The 17,393-nt window shown below is 39.4% G+C and overlaps 1 protein-coding gene across 1 annotated transcript in view; it reads left to right on the top strand.

Annotated features, from left to right (window-relative positions):
• ABCB1 (ATP binding cassette subfamily B member 1) overlaps positions 1 to 17,393 on the top strand; it is a 102,487-nt gene that overhangs the window by 46,133 nt on the left and 38,961 nt on the right. The window contains exons 9-16 of the mRNA XM_068550487.1: positions 9,648 to 9,819; positions 10,874 to 10,987; positions 11,122 to 11,232; positions 11,416 to 11,541; positions 11,648 to 11,851; positions 12,544 to 12,714; positions 15,743 to 15,904; positions 16,761 to 16,937. Of these exons, the coding sequence (XP_068406588.1) occupies positions 9,648 to 9,819; positions 10,874 to 10,987; positions 11,122 to 11,232; positions 11,416 to 11,541; positions 11,648 to 11,851; positions 12,544 to 12,714; positions 15,743 to 15,904; positions 16,761 to 16,937 (1,237 nt within the window). The remainder of the gene's footprint in view (positions 1 to 9,647; positions 9,820 to 10,873; positions 10,988 to 11,121; positions 11,233 to 11,415; positions 11,542 to 11,647; positions 11,852 to 12,543; positions 12,715 to 15,742; positions 15,905 to 16,760; positions 16,938 to 17,393) is intronic.

Below are 17,393 nucleotides of genomic sequence, written 5' to 3'. Positions count from 1 at the left end.
TTGCTCTCTGTATATCTTCTTTGGAGAAATGTCTATTTAGGTCTTCTGCCCATTTTTGGATTGGGTTTTTTTTTTGTGATATTGAGCTGCATGAGCTGCTTGTATATTTTGGAGATTAATCCTTTGTCAGTTGCTTCGTTTGCAAATATTTTCTCCCATTCTGAGGGTTGTCTTTTCATCTTGTTTATGGTTTCCTTTGCTGTGCAAAAGCTTTTAAGTTTCATTAGGTCCCATTTGTTTCTTTTTGTTTTTATTTCCATTTCTCTAGGAGGTGGGTCAAAAAGGATCTTGCTGTGATTTATGTCATAGAGGGTTCTGCCTATGTTTTCCTCTAAGAGTTTGATATTGTCTGGCCTTATATTTAGGTCTTTAATCCATTTTGAGTTTATTTTTGTGTATGGTGTTAGGGAGTGTTCTAATTTCATTCTTTTGCATGTAGCTGTCCAGTTTTCCCAGCACCACTCATTGAAGAAGCTGTCTTTTCTCCATTGTATATTCTTGCCTCCTTTATCAAAGATAAGGTGACCGTATGTGCATGGGTTTATCTCTGGGCTTTCTATCCTGTTCCATTGATCTATATTTCTGTTTTTGTGCCAGTACCAGACTATCTTGACTACCGTAGCTTTGTAGTGTAGTCTGAAATCAGGGAGCCTGATTCCTCCAGCTCCGTTTTTCTTTCTCAAATTGTTTTGGCTATTCAGTCTTTTGTGTTTCCATGTAAGTTGTGCAATTTTTTGTTCTAGTTCTGTGAAAAATGCCCTTGGTAGTTTGATAGGGATTGCATTGAATCTGTAGATCGCTTTGGGTAGTATAGTCATTTTCACAATGTTGATTCTTCCAATCCAAGAACATGGTATATCTCTCCATCTGTTTGTATCATCTTTAATTTCTTTCATCAGTGTCTTACAGTTTTCTGCATACAGTTCTTTTGTCTCCTTAGGCAGGTTTATTCCTAGGTATTTTTTTCTTTTTGTTGCAATGGTAAATGGGAGTGTTTCCTTAATTTCTCTTTCAGATTTTTCATCATTAGTGTATAGGAATGCAAGAGACTTCTGTGCATTAATTTTGTATCCTACTACTCTACCAAATTCATTGATTAGCTCTAGTAGTTTTCTGGTAACATCTTTAGGATTCTCTATGTATAGTATCATGTCATTGGCAAACAGTGATAGTTTTACTTCTTCTTTTCCAATTTGTATTCATTTTATTTCTTTTTCTTCTCTGATTGCTGTGGCTAGGACTTCCAAAACAATGTTGAATAATAGTGGTGAGAGTGGGCAACCTTGTCTTGTTCCTGATCTTAGAGGAAATGGTTTCAGTTTTTCACCATTGAGAATGATGTTGGCTGTGGGTTTGTCGTGTATATGGCCTTTATTATGTTGAGGTAAGTTCCCTCTATGCCTACTTTCTGGAGAGTTTTTATCATAAATGGGTGTTGAATTTTGTCAAAAGCTTTTTCTGCATCTATTGAGATGATCATATGGTTTTTCTCCTTCAATTTGTTAATATGGTGTATCACATTGATTGATTTGCATATATTGAAGAATCCTTGCATTCCTGGGATAAACCCCAGTTGATCATGGTGTATGATCCTTAATGTGCTGTTGGATTCTGTTTGCTAGTATTTTGTTGAGGATTTTGGCATCTGTGTTCAGCAATGATATTGGCCTGTAGTTTTCTCTTTTTGTGACATGTTTGTCTGGTTTTGGTATCAGGGTGATGGTGGCCTCGTAGAATGAGTTTGGGAGTGTTTCTCCGTTTGCTATATTTTGGAAGAGTTTGAGAAAGATAGGTGTTAGCTCTTCTCTAAATGTTTGATAGAATTCACCTGTGAAGCCATTTGGTCTTGGGCTTTTGTTTGTTGGAAGATTTTTAATCACAGTCTCAATTTCAGTGCTTGTGATTGGTCTGTTTATATTTTCTATTTCTTCCTGGTTCAGTCTCAGAAGGTTGTGCTTTTCTAAGAATTTGTCCATTTCTTCCAGTTTGTCCATTTTATTGGCATAGAGTTGCTTGTAGTAATCTCTCAGGATCCTTCGATTTCTGCAGTGTCAGTTGTTACTTCTCCTTTTTCATTTCTAATTCTATAGACTTGAGTCTTCTCCCTTTTTTTCTTGATGAGTCTGGCTAATGGTTTATCAATTTTGTTTATCTTCTCAAAGAACCAGCTTTTAGTTTTATTGATCTTTGCTATTGTTTCCTTCATTTCTATTTCATTTATTTCTGCTCTGATCTTTATGATTTCTTTCCTTCTGCTAACTTTGGGGGTTTTTTTGTTCTTCTTTCTCTAATTGATTTAGGTGTAAGGTTAGGTTGTTTATTTGAGATTTTTCTTGTTTCTTGAGGTAGGATTGTATTGCTGTAAACTTCCCTCTTGGAACTGCTTTTGCTGCATCTCATAGATTTTGGGTTGTCATGTTTTCATTGTCATTTGTTTCTAGGTATTTTTTAATTTCCTCTTTCATTTCTTCAGTGATCTCTTGGTTATTTAGTAGCGTACTGTTTAGCCTCACGTGTTTGTATTTTTTACAGTTTTTTTCCCACAATTGATATCTAGTCTCATAGCGTTGTGGTCGGAAAAGATACTTGATACGATTTCAATTTTCTTAATTTACCAAGGCTTGATTTGTGACCCAAGATATGGTCTGTCCTGGAGAATGTTCCATGAGCACTTGGAAGAAAGTATATTCTGTTGTTTTTGAATGGAATGTCCTGTAAATATCAGTTAAGTCCATCTTATTAATGTATCAGTTAAAGCTTGTATTTCCTTATATATTTTCATTTTGGTTGATCTGTCCATTGGTGAAAGTGGGGTGTTGAAGTCACCTACTATGATTGTGTTACTGTCGATTTCCCCTTTTATGGCTGTTAGCATTTGCCTATGTATTGAGGTGCTCCTATGTTGGGTGCATAAATATTTACAGTTGTTATATCTTCTTCTTGGATTGATCCCTTGATCATTATGTAGTGTCCTTCTTTGTCTCTTATAATAGTCTTTGTTTTAAAGTCTATTTTGTCTGATATGAGAATTGCTACTCTGGCTTTCTTTTGATTGCCATTCACATGAAATATCTTTTTCCATCCCCTCACTTTCAGTCTGTATGTGTCCCTAGGTCTGAAGTGGGTCTCTTGTAGACAGCATATGTATGGGTCTTGTTTTTGTATCCATTCAGCCAGTCTATGTGTTTTTTGGTTGGAGCATTAATCCATTTACATTTAAGGTAGTTATCGATATGTATGTTCCTGTTACCATTTTCTTAACTGTTTTGGGTTTGTTATTGTAGGTCTTTTCCTTCTCTTGTGTTTCCTGCCTAGAGAAGTTCCTTTAGCATTTGTTGTAAAGCTGGCTTGGTGGTGCTGAATTCTCTTAGCTTTTGCTTGTCTGTAAAGCTTTTGATTTCTGTCAATCTGAATGAGATCCTTGCTGGTATAGTAATATTGGTTGTAGGTTTTTCCCTTTCATCACTTTAAATATGTCCTGCCACTCTCTTCTGGCTTGCAGAGTTTCTGCTGAAAGGTGAGCTGTTAACCTTATGGGGATTTCCTTGTATGTTATTTGTTGCTTTTCTTTGTAGTTAATTTTTGATAGTTTGATTAATATGGGTCTCGGCATGTTTCACTTTGGGTTTATCCTGTATGGGACTCTCTGCGCTTCCTGGACTTGATTGACTATTTTCTTTCCTATGTTAGGGAAGTTTTTGACTATAATTTCTTCAAATATTTTCTCAGTCCCTTTCTTTTTCTCTTCTTCTTCTGGGACCCCAATAATTTGAATGTTGGTATGTTTAATGTTGTCCCAGAGGTCTCTGAGACTGTCCTCAATTCTTTTCATTCTTTTTTCTTTATTCTGCTCCCTGACAGTTATTTCCACCATTTTATCTTCCAGCTCACTTATCCATTCTTCTGCCTCAGTTATTCTGTTATTGATTACTTCAGAGTATTTTTAATTTCAGTAATTGTGTTGTTCATCACTGTTTGTTTGCTCTTTAGTTCTTCTAGATCCTTGTTAAATGTTTCTTATATTTTCTCCATTCTGTTTCCAAGATTTTGGATCATCTTTACTATCATAACTCTGAATTCTTTTTCAGGTAGATTGCCTATTTTGTCTTCATTTATTTGGTCTTGTAGGTTTTTACCTTGCTCCTTTGTCTGTAACATATTTTTTTGTCATTTAATTTTTTTTTTTTTTGATGGGTGGTGCTGTATTCCTGTCTTACTGGGTGTTTGGCCTGAGTCGTCCAGCACTGGCGTTTGCAGGCAGTTGGATAGAGCTGGGTCTTGGTGCTGAGATGAGGACCTCCGGGAGGCCTCACTCTGACTGATACTCCCTGGGTTCTGAGGTTCTCTGTTAGTCCAGCGCTTTGGAGTCGGAGCTCCCATCACAGGAGCTCGGGCCCAATCTCCGGCCCGGGAACCAAGATTCTGCAAGCTCATGGCACAGTAAGAAAAAAGAAAGAAAAAAAAAAGCCTTGGCTCTGGTGGCAGAGTTTAGGCAGGGTAGAACTTAGGCAGGGGTGGGGTTTAGGGTGGGGCGGGACCTAGGCGGGTGGGGGGGGTGACGTTTGAGCATTTGATAGGGCCTAGGCGGGGCTGTGTTCATGCTTCGGGCGGGGCCTCTGCTTAGGACCTGGTGGAACGGGAGAAGCATCACCCAAGGAGGGCTTCTGGAGTGTGGAGGTCCGGAGTTTGGAGGTAAGGCCCTGGTGAGGGTGTGTGGGTGGGGTTTAGGCCGAGCTCATTGGAGGGGGTCTCCGAGTATAGAGGTGGGGCCCTGGGTGGGGGTGTAGGGGTGGGGCCTGGGCTCTGCGCGGCAGCAGGGAGGCTCCGAGGGCAGAGTATTAGGCCCAGGAGCTCAACAGGCTTCCCGGTGCCTAAGTGGACAGGGAAAGCACTGGCCCCGTTACCTTCCGTTCCTTCATGGCCCTCCCCCACCATCTCCCCCCGGTTCTCCCCCATCGCTGCTGGACCTCTAACGGTGGGTGGGTCCCGATGGGTGTAGCAACTCCTCCCTTCCCCCAGCCGCCCCTCAGGGGTGCTGGTCCCAGAGGTCCGGCCTTTAGTTTTGCTCCCCCTTTCCTCCTTCCCACTACCTCAGGACCTGCGCAGCTGGAGGGGGCCTAGGCGTGCAGAGGATCAGGCTCGGGAACTCAACAGGTTCCTGGGGGTCCAGGTGGGCAGGGGAAACCTGGCCACGCTCCCTTTTGATCCTCTGCCCTCTCAATGGTCCCCCAATTTCCCCCTTTGGGTGTTGGATCCCTTTCCCTCCCCCAGCTGCCCCTCAGGGGTGCTGGTCCTTTCCTGTCTCCACTTCTCCTCCCCCCTCACTCCCCCCACGCCCCACATCCTACCCGGTCACGGGGGGTTCCTCCCATCCCGTTAGGTGTCCATGGTCCCCCAGGGGTGCCTGGTAGGTGCCCTTTTTGTGAGGAGATGCGAATTCTGCGTCCTCTTAGTACGCCATCTTGACTCCACCTCCTATACTCCTTTCTTAATGTTACATAAAATAACAAAATTATAATACTTTTAATTTTTAATTTTTATTTTATTGGCTGCATTGGGTCTTCATTGCTGTGCACGGGCTTTCTCTAGTTGTGGCAAGCGGGGGTTACTCTTCGTTGCAGTGCACGGGCTTCTCATTATGATAGCTTCTTATTGTGGAGCATGGGCTCTAGGCACGCAGGCTTCAGTAGTTGCAGAACGTGGACTCAGTAGTTGTAGCATGTGGGCTCTAGGGTGCACAGGCTTCAGTAGTTGTGGCTCGCAGGATTCAGTAGTTGTGGCTCTTGGGCCTAGTTGCTTCACGGCATGTGGGATCTCCCCAGACCAGGGATCAAACCCACGTCCCCTGCATTGGCAGGTGGATTCTTAACTACTGCGCCACCTGGGAAGTCCCTATAATACTTTTTAAATTAATGGCATCCAAAATTTGAAGAGCATAAATTGAGAAGATATTATTATTAGCGATGAAAAACGATAATGATGTATGGGATGTAACCTGGGTAAGGAGGGAAAGGACATTATAGGAGTCAAGTCCAATATTCAGAACTTAGATAAATCTGATCATTTTAGTTCACTGAAATTTTAAAGGAATTGAGGTTTTTTAAATGGAGTGCTTTAAGTAATTAGGTACAAATTTTGTTGTTGTTTTAGAGAAGATTTTGACAACTTTTTATTATAAGAATAAGCAAATGGGCTTACGCAGGTATATTCAAAGATTTATTTTAGGTGTAGAATCATTTCTTCAGAAGATATTAGTTACTGGAATGTATCTTTGAAAGGTCATTCTCCTCTAGAGAACTGGATGTTAGTTTTGCCTGAAGATCAAGAGTAGACTCAGGACTACAACCTGATGGCCTAAGGTTCTTTCCAGCTTGGCCATTTCTTGAAAGTTCAATTCATTCAGCAAATTTATCCAGCATCTAACACACCCCATGCACTGTGCTAGGCTCTGGGGGTATTTGCCTTCGTGTGATCCCCAGTCAAAATAGTAAGGTGAAGAAAAGGGAAGGAAGGGAGGCAGGAAAGTAGTAAGGAAGATAAGAAAGAAATCATCAGAGGCATGAATTAAATCATGAATTTTTTAAATGTGCTATGAAAGAATCAAAGAGTGTGCCCATGAGGGTGAGGAGGGCAAATTTACTTCAACTATGGTGGTCAAGGAAGGCGTGATGGATGTTTGAGGTGGTTTCATGGAGGCTGGGACTTGAGGGATGAGGAAAATCCTGCTCTAGTAGGGGTAGGGATAGAGGAGTCTTCCAGATTTCCTGAGGTGGCAAAGACTTTGGTATATTCTAGAAAATATCCTAAGGCTTGTGTGACTGGAGTTCAGTTGAGTGAGAGGAGATTGAGATGAAGAAAGGCTGTTGAGGGTGGGTGGGGGCCGGAACAAGGGGACTTGCAGACTCTGGTGAGGAGTTAGGATGTAACTCTAAGGGCACAGGGAAGCGGTTGAGGGTTTTAAACAAGGGAGTGACTATCTACATTATGTTTTAAAACCACTTCTCTGCCTACAGTTGGTCTGGTGAATATATGAGAGCCGTCAAAGATTTGCTCGGAAGACTGTTGAAGTAGTCCAGGAGAAGGGTGATAAATACCTAGATTGAGAATTTAATTTGGAAGTAGAATTGTTAAGATTATCCTTAGACCAAATATAATTCTTCACTTTTCTTCCTAGTTCTTGCTCTTCCCTTCTCTGCTTCCACATAGACAAGTAATTAAGGTTAGTCTGATTTTCTCTTCAAATTAGCAGGTATAGTAGGATCTCTCAAAGTCTCTCAGAATTTAGAGTGAATTTAATTAAGTAGTATACAATAGTTTTATTCTCCTTCATTTAAATATATTTTTCTCTCATGTGTGTCTTGCATATGTTGACCTGTTAGTACTGATTTCTCTTTGCTTGGCAAAAATTGTTCCTTGCTCTTGTAAGGGGCTATTTGCATCACTGACATATATTTTCATATTATTTAAGAATATTTTTTTCTAAATGCCATTGTTTTATTATGTAACTTTGCCCCTTTTAGGAAATCCTACATTATCATTTTCATACTAAAGCTTTTAATGAATTAATGATTTTAATATCTGGTTTTGTATGTGTATCAAAGCCTATGTAAAAGTGGTATTGTTTGTTTTTCCTTCTTCCTTACCCCCTTCTTTTCTTCATTTATCTTTTCTGGCATCTAAATGATTTTCTTCCTTGTTTCTTCTGCCTGTGCAAAAGTTTCCTCTGGCTGCTTGGGACACAACATATCAGTGAAATGATTTCTACATTAGTCTTGGTAAGCAAGAACTGAAATAAAGGAAATAACAGGGTGTGACTCATAGCGTTAAAGTTATTTAAATGTCATCATGTATAATTTATGCCTAGTAATACTTTCACATCAAATCACCTCATAAAGTGGGAGGGATATATATCAACCATTGAAATACATTTCTCAAAAATAATTTTTTGGTCAAAGATTATAACTGGCAAGTTTGGGATTTACATTTTTGGAGGGAGAAACTCTAATAATATATTACCATTTTATCACTATGAAGTTCTGTTTATATTTGCTCTTTAGGCAGTAGTCATGTAAATTTCATTTGGCCATGCTTTGGTAACTGGTTATTGGTGAAGTAGTTTTTAAAAGTCATGAAGGCAAGAAAGAATGCATGCTCATATCTGAGCAAGGCACAAATGCTCCAAAAAATAAATATAATACTGCATAATATTTACATAGTCATGTGTTCATGGATCAAAGACCTCAAAATATACATTCTGTATGGAAATAAATTCTTTCATTTCAACAATTGTGAGCTCCTCTTTCTGCAAGGAGTTGTGGTGAAGAGGATAAAGACAGATTTAAGGCTCAATTATAATCTATCCTATTTCTCTAATAATTTTACCATGATTCTATATTTGCAAAGATCCTTCTTTTTCTTTAAATTAGGGCCCCATTTGCTTATCTCCACATCTCTCTTCTTAAGCAAAACAGTCTGCCATGTTCCTTTCAAATGAAGGTAAAGTTACAGAGGCCATCTCCTTTACTTACCTTGAATATCAGAAATTAACCAGTTTCCCAGGGTTTAAAAAGTACTTGAATTGCCATTTGGGAGTAAGTGTTAAGTTATTAGAAAGAGAGAGAAATATCTGTCAGTGGTCTCTAACATTGCTTTGGTTTTTGTTTGCTTCCTTGCTTTTGCCTTCTTTTGTGTAATTCTCTGTATTTGCTGTAAGAATTATTAACAGGTGTTCTCCAAGTTTGGCTAATGTAGTGCAGATTTTTGTGCTGTGAACAGATTACAGGGTTATAGTACTGAGATCTTGATTTGCTCCGTCCTTGAGGCAGCCAGAAGGCCTTGGGTGGCCCAAGCCACCAGGGAGAGCCCCTCCCTCCAGCAGTGAGTAGCCATGACAGGACCAACGTCGGAAGCATTGACAGAGGGGAAGGGTAGTAGGCAATGTATAGAAAGGCTGAGGAGGGGGACCCTGATATATAGTGATGGATTATTATATACTTTTAAGCCAAATAATGTTTTCAGGTCAGTGATTTTTAAAATAAACATCTGTGGAAGTGAGATAAACTAGACAAGTTTATTTACATGTAAAAAGTCTTAGATGGCAGTTCAGAGCTCTTAAAATGCTCTCACACATGTATTTTCTCATTTGGTTCTTCCAGCAGGCTCAGGGGGAAGCAGGGCGGGCAGCAGACTTGATGTTCAGAGGTTTAAAGGACTCACCTGTACTGAGCACTTTCTAGCATTATATCTTCATTTTAGTAGTACATTTAAAACACATGCAGATTTTAAAGGGAAAACACAAGTGTTTTCATAGCTTCTGTTTTGTTTTACGTATGAAACGATGCAAGTTCTGGAAGTTCGTTAAGTATTACTTCATTTATTTCACTATTGCTAAAGTCAGAGAAGGTGCTTTTTAGAACATCCCTCGACAAATTACTTAATTTCCATAAGGCCTCAGTTTTGTCTTCTACAAGAAGGGATTAACATAATACTAACATCATAGGATCAGTGTGTGGACAAAAGGAGAAAAGACATGTGAAACACCTCCCCCAGGCCGTGGCACATCCTGTGTACTCAATAACCATCATGCTGTATTGACCCGTTTCATAAGATTTATAGGTATGTGTGCTAATTTTTGTTACTTCTCCCAGGTACAACAAAAATTTGGAAGAAGCTAAAAGAATTGGAATAAAGAAAGCTATTACAGCCACCATTTCTATGGGTGCTGCTTTCCTGTTGATCTATGCATCATATGCTCTGGCATTCTGGTATGGGACCTCCTTAGTCCTCTCAGAAGAATATTCTATTGGACAAGTACTCACTGTAAGTGATGTTATAGTAAGAGATGACTCACTATTAAAATGCCAATGAAATTTAGTAGTGTTGGTTTGACTGTTGGAGAATATATTCTCGAAGAATTATTAAATAATGCAAAGAATAGCGAGCAAGAGCCTGGGATTTGATATCAGGCCATCTTGGTTCAAATTCCGGCTGTGCCACTTATTAGCTGTATGATTTGGTTCAGCCTCGTAGACTTTTCAAGACTCTATTACCTCTTCTGCAAAATGGAAATGACAGGAATAAGGTGCCATAATTTTTAGTGTTGTTGTAAAGGACTAACCGAGAACATGAATATAGAATCACTTAGCAAAATTCCTTCTATATACGTTGTTGGGTAATATAACTACTGTGTGATTTAGAAAGAAATGCATAGTGACATTAGTTCCCTTTAACCCCTGAAGAAAAACAGTGTCAAGTCTACCAATAAGAAACTGATTTGGGCAAAATGAAAAAAAAACAAACAAAAACAAACGGTTCATCAGACCTCAAAGAGAATACAATCTGGTGGAGGGCAGAAAGACTCCATCTGATAAAGAATGTGTGCTTTATAGTTTACAAAGTATTTTCATATGTACCGTTTCACTTGATACAAGAATACTAAGGTTGCCCGGTAGGGAAAACAGATAGAATCTTGCCTGTTTTTGCAAATAAAGAAATTGAAGCCCAAAGATCTAGGAGAATCGCCTGAAGACATAAAGCCAGTCAGTGCTCAATCCAGGATTCAGGCTTTGGGCTTCTGACTCTCATAATAGGATTTGTTTCCACTGTACCCTACTGATGACCTAAACCAAAATTCTTGGCCACTGAAGACATGTAAAAATATTTTAGTCATATAGAATTTATTGTTTCACTGAGCCGGTAAGACTAATTCAGCATTCTAAACTGAAAAGTACTTCAACTTAAAAAATATTTTTAACAGCCAGTATTCATATGTTGCCTTTGCCATTTAAAAATTTAATTAGCGATGTTAGAAGAAGTATGAAAAAAAATGTACTAAACACTAAGTAACTTGATGTTTTTCCTTCACATTCCTCAGGTCTTCTTTTCTGTATTAATTGGGGCTTTTAGTGTTGGACAGGCGTCTCCAAGCATTGAGGCATTTGCAAATGCAAGAGGAGCAGCTTATGAAATCTTCAAGATCATTGATAACGTAAGTCTGGGCTGACCATTTATCTATCTGTCTAAAAAAGTCGATTTCCTTTATCACTTTATTCAGCTCTCCACAGATGTCACTAAAAGTAGTTATTGTAACCTCGTCATCTTCTGAAATTTTATTCTGTTCAGAAACCCAGCATCGACAGCTATTCGGAGAGTGGGCACAAACCCAATAATATTAAGGGAAATCTGGAATTCAAAAATGTTCACTTCAATTACCCATCTCGAAACGAAGTTAAGGTACAGTGATAAATGATTAATCAGTGATTCAACAATGTATTGGATGAAGAGTTTCTAATACTTTCCTTTAGAGATTGTTTAAAAAAAAAAGTGTATTTAAACCTAGTTTTGAATTGAACTGTCAGTTCATAGTCCCAAAATCTGTGTATTGCTTCTAAGTTTATTTCTCATTCATCATGATAGATCTTGAAGGGCCTCAACTTGAAGATAGAGAGCGGGCAGACGGTGGCCCTGGTTGGAAACAGCGGCTGTGGGAAAAGCACGACGGTCCAGCTGATACAGAGGCTCTATGACCCCACGGAGGGCGTGGTGAGATGACTCTTGCTGAACTAGGTGCTGCGGCACTGAGTTACCTTTGCAGATCATACGTCACAAGTCTGCAGTGTGTGAATATCACACCTACTTTTTATTTCAGATCAGTATTGACGGACAGGACATCAGGACCATCAACGTAAGGTATCTGCGGGAAATTATCGGTGTGGTGAGTCAGGAACCTGTGTTGTTTGCTACCACGATAGCTGAGAACATTCGCTATGGCCGTGAAAACGTAACCATGGATGAGATTGAGAAAGCTGTGAAGGAAGCCAGCGCCTATGACTTCATCATGAAACTGCCTAATGTAAGTCCTTCTCGATCTTTGTCGTGCTAGAGGGTTATAAAATGCTGGCCTGATGCATAGGAAGTTAGGAAATGACCCTAAATGGGAGGAACCTCCTAAGAAGGGAAGTCAAGATGACTTCAGATTTTAAAGCTCTAGCAGCATCAACTAGTAGTAGATGTACATATTTTTTTTTAATTAGGGTTGGTTATTACTAAGTTTAAGGAACTGGACCATACTGCCTGTGAAGCTTGGGTTGTTTATGGGATTGCTTGCCATCTTTTTTTTTTTTAAAACAAATTTATTTATTTATTTATTTTTTGGCTGCTTTGGGTCTTTGTTGCTGTGCGTGGGCTTTCTCTAGTTGCGGCGAGTGGGGGCTACTCTTTGTTGCAGTGTGTGGGCTTCTCATTGCAGTGGCTTTTCTTTGTTGTGGAACACAGGCTCTTGGCACGTGGGCTGCAGTAGTTGTGGCACGCGGGCTCAGTAGTTGTGGCTCGTGGGCTCTAGAGCGCAGGCTCAGTAGTTGTGGCGCACAAGCTTAGTTGCTCCGTGGCATGTGGGATCTTCCCAGACCAGGGCTCAAACCTGGGTCTCCTGCATTGGCCTGCGGATTCTTAACCACTGCACCACCAGGGAAGATTGCCGTCTTAAAATCTGAGCTGAGATAGCTTATTCTGTTGCTTAATCCTCCTGTGGTTTCTGTGTTGTAGAAATTTGACACCCTGGTTGGAGAGAGAGGGGCCCAGCTGAGTGGTGGACAGAAGCAGAGAATCGCCATCGCTCGGGCCCTGGTTCGCAACCCCAAGATCCTGCTGCTGGATGAGGCCACCTCAGCGCTGGACACTGAGAGTGAAGCGGTGGTTCAGGTGGCCCTGGATAAGGTGGGTGAACCTCATTTCAAACCTAGCTGATTTATAAGCACAAGAACATTCTGTTGTTAATTCTTCTTAATATTTTTTTAAAAATCTCTTCTAAAGTGATTCTTTAAGCTATTAAAACCATCAGGCCTCTTTGGGTCTGTTTGTTTAACTTCTCTTTATTTCTCTGGTATTTTTTTAGGTAGAGATGAATAAGCTTTCATTGAAAGATACTTGCAAATTTTTTTTTTCTTTATTTTTGGTTGCATTGGGTCTTCATTTCTGCGCACGGGCTTTCTCTAGTTGCGGCGAGCGGGGGCTACTCTTTGTTGTGGTGCGTGGGCTTCTAATTGCGGTGGCTTCTCCTGATGCAGAGCACGGGCTCTAGGTGCGCGGGTTTCAGTAGTTGTGGCACACGGGCTCAGTAGTTGTGGCACACAGGCTTAGTTACTCTGCGGCATGTGGTTTCTTCCCGGACCAGGGCTCGAACCCGTGTCCCCTGTGTTGGCAGGTGGATTCTAAACCACTGCGCCATCAGGGAAGTCCCTACTTGCGAATTTCTAAAATTGAACAATGAGAAATAAAGACTCAGATGAAAATTGGTCTTCGTTGTGATCTTGAAAACTTATTAGCCTTAGCGATGACCCTGTTATTTAGGTTTTGTGAGGTTTTGCTGTTGTCAACGAGGGGAAGGTTTACAGTTTCCAAGATGTTAAATGCCTATTGAAGACTCTGTGGGAAACCTCTTATCTTCAGGAAAGTGCCAGAGAGCTGCGAGTGTTGGAAACTTACCTGAGCCATGAAATGTCCTTGACCATCAACAGAGTTTGACCTTCCAGCAGTTCTCGAGTCTGTGTGACTCATTCACCAGTTTGGACTTGAGTGCTCATGGTGTGCCAGGCACTGTGTGCTTGGTCTCTGGTGTATGATGGTAACCAGGCCAGCTCTGTGAGGACAAGGAACGGGGAAACCTTTTAAACCCATAAGTGCTCCGAGTTGAAGTGTCCCAGTAGAATTCAAAGATGAACTCATATTTGCTCCAGTTCCTCCTCTCTGTAATAACAAAACAACACTGTTTCTCTAAACATCCTGTCAGAGTGAGTAATAGATTGTTGAGAGAAGAAAAAGCAGGTCACTAAAACTTCTGTGAACCAAAATAGAAAGAGATGGGATTGTGGCTGCGTTTTCCCCCTTCACTTTGCTTATCTACAGTTTCACATCTGTATTTTCTTATAATTCTACCATGGCACTATGTATTAAATTATAAATAAAATGAATTTAGAAAGGTTGCATTTAAAAATACCTTTTCTTTAGCATGCACATTTTGGGGGGGGAATACCACATCCCCAACTTTTGAAAACATCCATGGAGCTGATACATTGTCTTCTCTACTTTCTAGTTGCTACCACCTAGAGAGTATTTTTCTGACATGTATTTTTTTTTCTTCTCAGAGTTTTTCACATCTCTTTTTCATACTGATCCTGATAACTTTTTTTTGTTAGTTTGTTTTGAGAATTTTATTGCTAGTTTCCGGAGAGAAATGTAGAGTAACAAACATTATAAGCACTGGGAAAGTTACAAAGGTTAAAGAAATCTCAGGCGAGTTCTAGTTCTCTGGCTCTGTTCCAAGTGAAAATAAAAATGAGATTGGGCATTTAAAACATTTACATAGCTCTTCAGTTTTTCCATAATGCTTCTCCCTAGGAATAAGCATCATTTATTAAGCACTTACTGTGTACATCACAGTGCTTCCTGTGCATTATTGTGTTTAGTTATCACAACTACTCTAAAAATTAGCACTATATTATTATCCCCATTTTATAGATGAATAAGTTGAGCCTCACACAGGTTAAAAGATTTGTATAAAATCCTGGAATTCATAAATGGCAGAACTAAGATTTGAGTTCAGATCAATGTAACGCTGAAGTCTGCACTTTGTTGCTTCACATTTATTTTGTGTCTTGATCATCCAAATGTCCTGTGAGATAGGACATGGTGATTCCCAGGACTGATGCTAGCTCGTATGCACCAGTATAGCAACTGGCTTGTACCTGCTCTGATTGACCAGTTCTTGGGCTGTAGGGTGTTTTACTTTGTATAAGCCCCTGATTATTACTATAAACAGGCTACGAGAGGTTGAGTAAAATACTTAGAGGCTTACATAATATTAATATGAGACTATCATATTTGTGTTTTTTTTTTTTTGACCATAGATAGGGCTTTTATTTATTTATTTATTTTTTAAAACATCTTTATTGAAGTATAATTGCTTTACAATGGTGTGTTCGTTTCTGCTTTATAACAAAGTGAATCAGTTATACATATACATATCTTCCCATATCTCTTCCCTCTTGCCTCTCCCTCCCTCCCACCCTCCCTATCCCACCCCTCTAGGTGGTCACAAAGCACCGAGCTGATCTCCCTGTGCTATGAGGCCGCTTCCCACTAGCTATCTATTTTACGTTTGGTAGTGTATATATGCCCATGACACTCTCTCACCCTGTCACATCTCACCCCTCCCCCTCCCCATATCCTCAAGTCCACTCTCTAGTAGGTCTATGTCTTTATTCCCGTCTTGCCACTAGGTTCTTCATGACCTTTTTTTTTTTTTTTCCTTAGATTCCATATATATGTGTTAGCATACTGTATTTGTTTTTCTCTTTCTGACTTACTTCACTCTGTATGACAGACTCTAACTCCATCCACCTCATTACAAATACCTCCATTTCATTTCTTTTTATGGCTGAATAATATTCCATTGTATATATGTGCCACATCTTCTTTATCCATTCCTTTGATGATGGACACTTAGGTTGCTTCCATGTCCTGGCTATTGTAAATAGAGCTGCAATGAAATATTTGTGTTTATAGTTATAATAGAACATCATTTTAAACCACTAACTGTACATTTACTGAAGGCAGAGACTATCTTACATAGCTTACACCGTTTTGCAATGTCCAAGGCATTGGTGGTCAGTAAATATAAATTGAATTAATGAGTTTTTCCATATAATTGTTCATGTATTCCAAAACCAAATTTTTCTCTCTTCAGGCCAGAGAAGGCCGGACCACCATTGTGATCGCGCATCGTTTGTCCACGGTTCGTAATGCTGATGTCATTGTTGGTCTTGATGATGGAGTCACTGTGGAGAAGGGCAGTCATGATGAACTCATGAAGGAGAAAGGCATTTACTTCAAACTTGTCACAATGCAGGTATAGTCTAACTCTGGCATTTTCCTAAAGCACAGTATGTTAGGCATAAGCTGATCTTGCTGTGTTCAGTGCTATAAATAAATGTTACCGTTGATTATCTTGAAAAGAGGGAAAAAAATACTTGGGTGGGAAGCGGGGGGGATTCAGGATCTGACCAGTGTTTTAGAGGTTTTTTCTTTCTCTTGAAAGGAGGGAAAATAAAGAAGGATAATTAGAGAAAAGTAAAGTTAAAAAAGGCTTAAAAGTGAGCTGTCCACTCAAGTAGCCACTAGCCACATGTGGTTATTGAGCACTTCAGCGGTGGTTAATCTGAATTGAAGTGTTTGTAAGTTGAAAGTGCATACCAGAGTCCAAAGACTTAGACTTAGTCCACCAAAAAAAAAGAAAAAAAAAAAAAAAGCAGGATATCTCAAAAAGTCTTTACACTGATTACATGTTGATCTAATACCTTGGATACATTAGGTTAGGTAAAATATATAATTAAAATTGATTTTACCTCTCTTACTTTTTTTAACATGGCTACTGAAGAAAATTGTAGCTCACAATATGGTTTGCACCGTATTTCTGTTGATAACACTGGTCCAAAGCAAATATGATTGAGCCAGAAACACCCACAAAAAGGATGTGACTAGATAACATGGAACGGATGCCATGTTGTTTCAGCATATTTTATGGGAATACTCATTTAGTGGTTTTAATTTTCAAATATAATCATACCAGAAAATAGCAGTTTAACTTTATCCTTTTCCTATAAAGACTTAAATTGCCGTTTTCCTTGATATTTGCTGTTAAGTGACTAGTTTTTTGTTGGTTAACTGAGCCTAACCATCTTATGAATGTTTCTTGTTTATTTTAGACAAAAGGAAATGAAATTGAATTAGAAAATGCAGCTGGTGGATCCAAAAGTGAAATTGATGCCTTGGACATGTCCCCCAAAGATCTAGGATCCAGTCTAATAAGAAGAAAATCAACTCGCAAGAGTATCCACGGACCACAAAGCCAAAACAGAAAGCTTAGTAAAGAAGAGACTTTGGTATGGAGGAGGCTGCAGACTTATGTCTTCACCAGTGGGCTAAGGCTGGGATACGAGTGGGAACAAGAAATGCTTATCCAGAATCCTCCTGTCCTATCCCTTAGCCTCTTCCAGAAATCCAAATCTCAACATTTTAGACTCAAGTTGGAATTTATAGGACAAGAATTTTAGAATTAGAATTTATAATGTAAAGAGATAGGTTATAGTGGGTCTTCAAATACAAACATTTCTGTTCTTTCATCCTTACTTACAAAATATACTTGTCACGTTCTGTCAGGTCAGACTTAAATGTTTATGGAATCATCATTTATTTCTTAAGAAATAAAGGAACAATATAACAGAATCTGTCAGCACTTTTTTTTTTTAAAGGTAAATAGCCATCAGTTGATAAGGAAGTAGGTATAAGATATATTCATTTAAAAATTTTTGTGCGTACAGAAGAACTGTACATCAATG

This window comes from Eschrichtius robustus, chromosome 8 (assembly GCF_028021215.1).
Source record: "Eschrichtius robustus isolate mEscRob2 chromosome 8, mEscRob2.pri, whole genome shotgun sequence".
Lineage (NCBI taxonomy): Eukaryota > Metazoa > Chordata > Mammalia > Artiodactyla > Eschrichtiidae > Eschrichtius > Eschrichtius robustus.
This window is presented reverse-complemented; position numbering and strand designations above follow the sequence as displayed.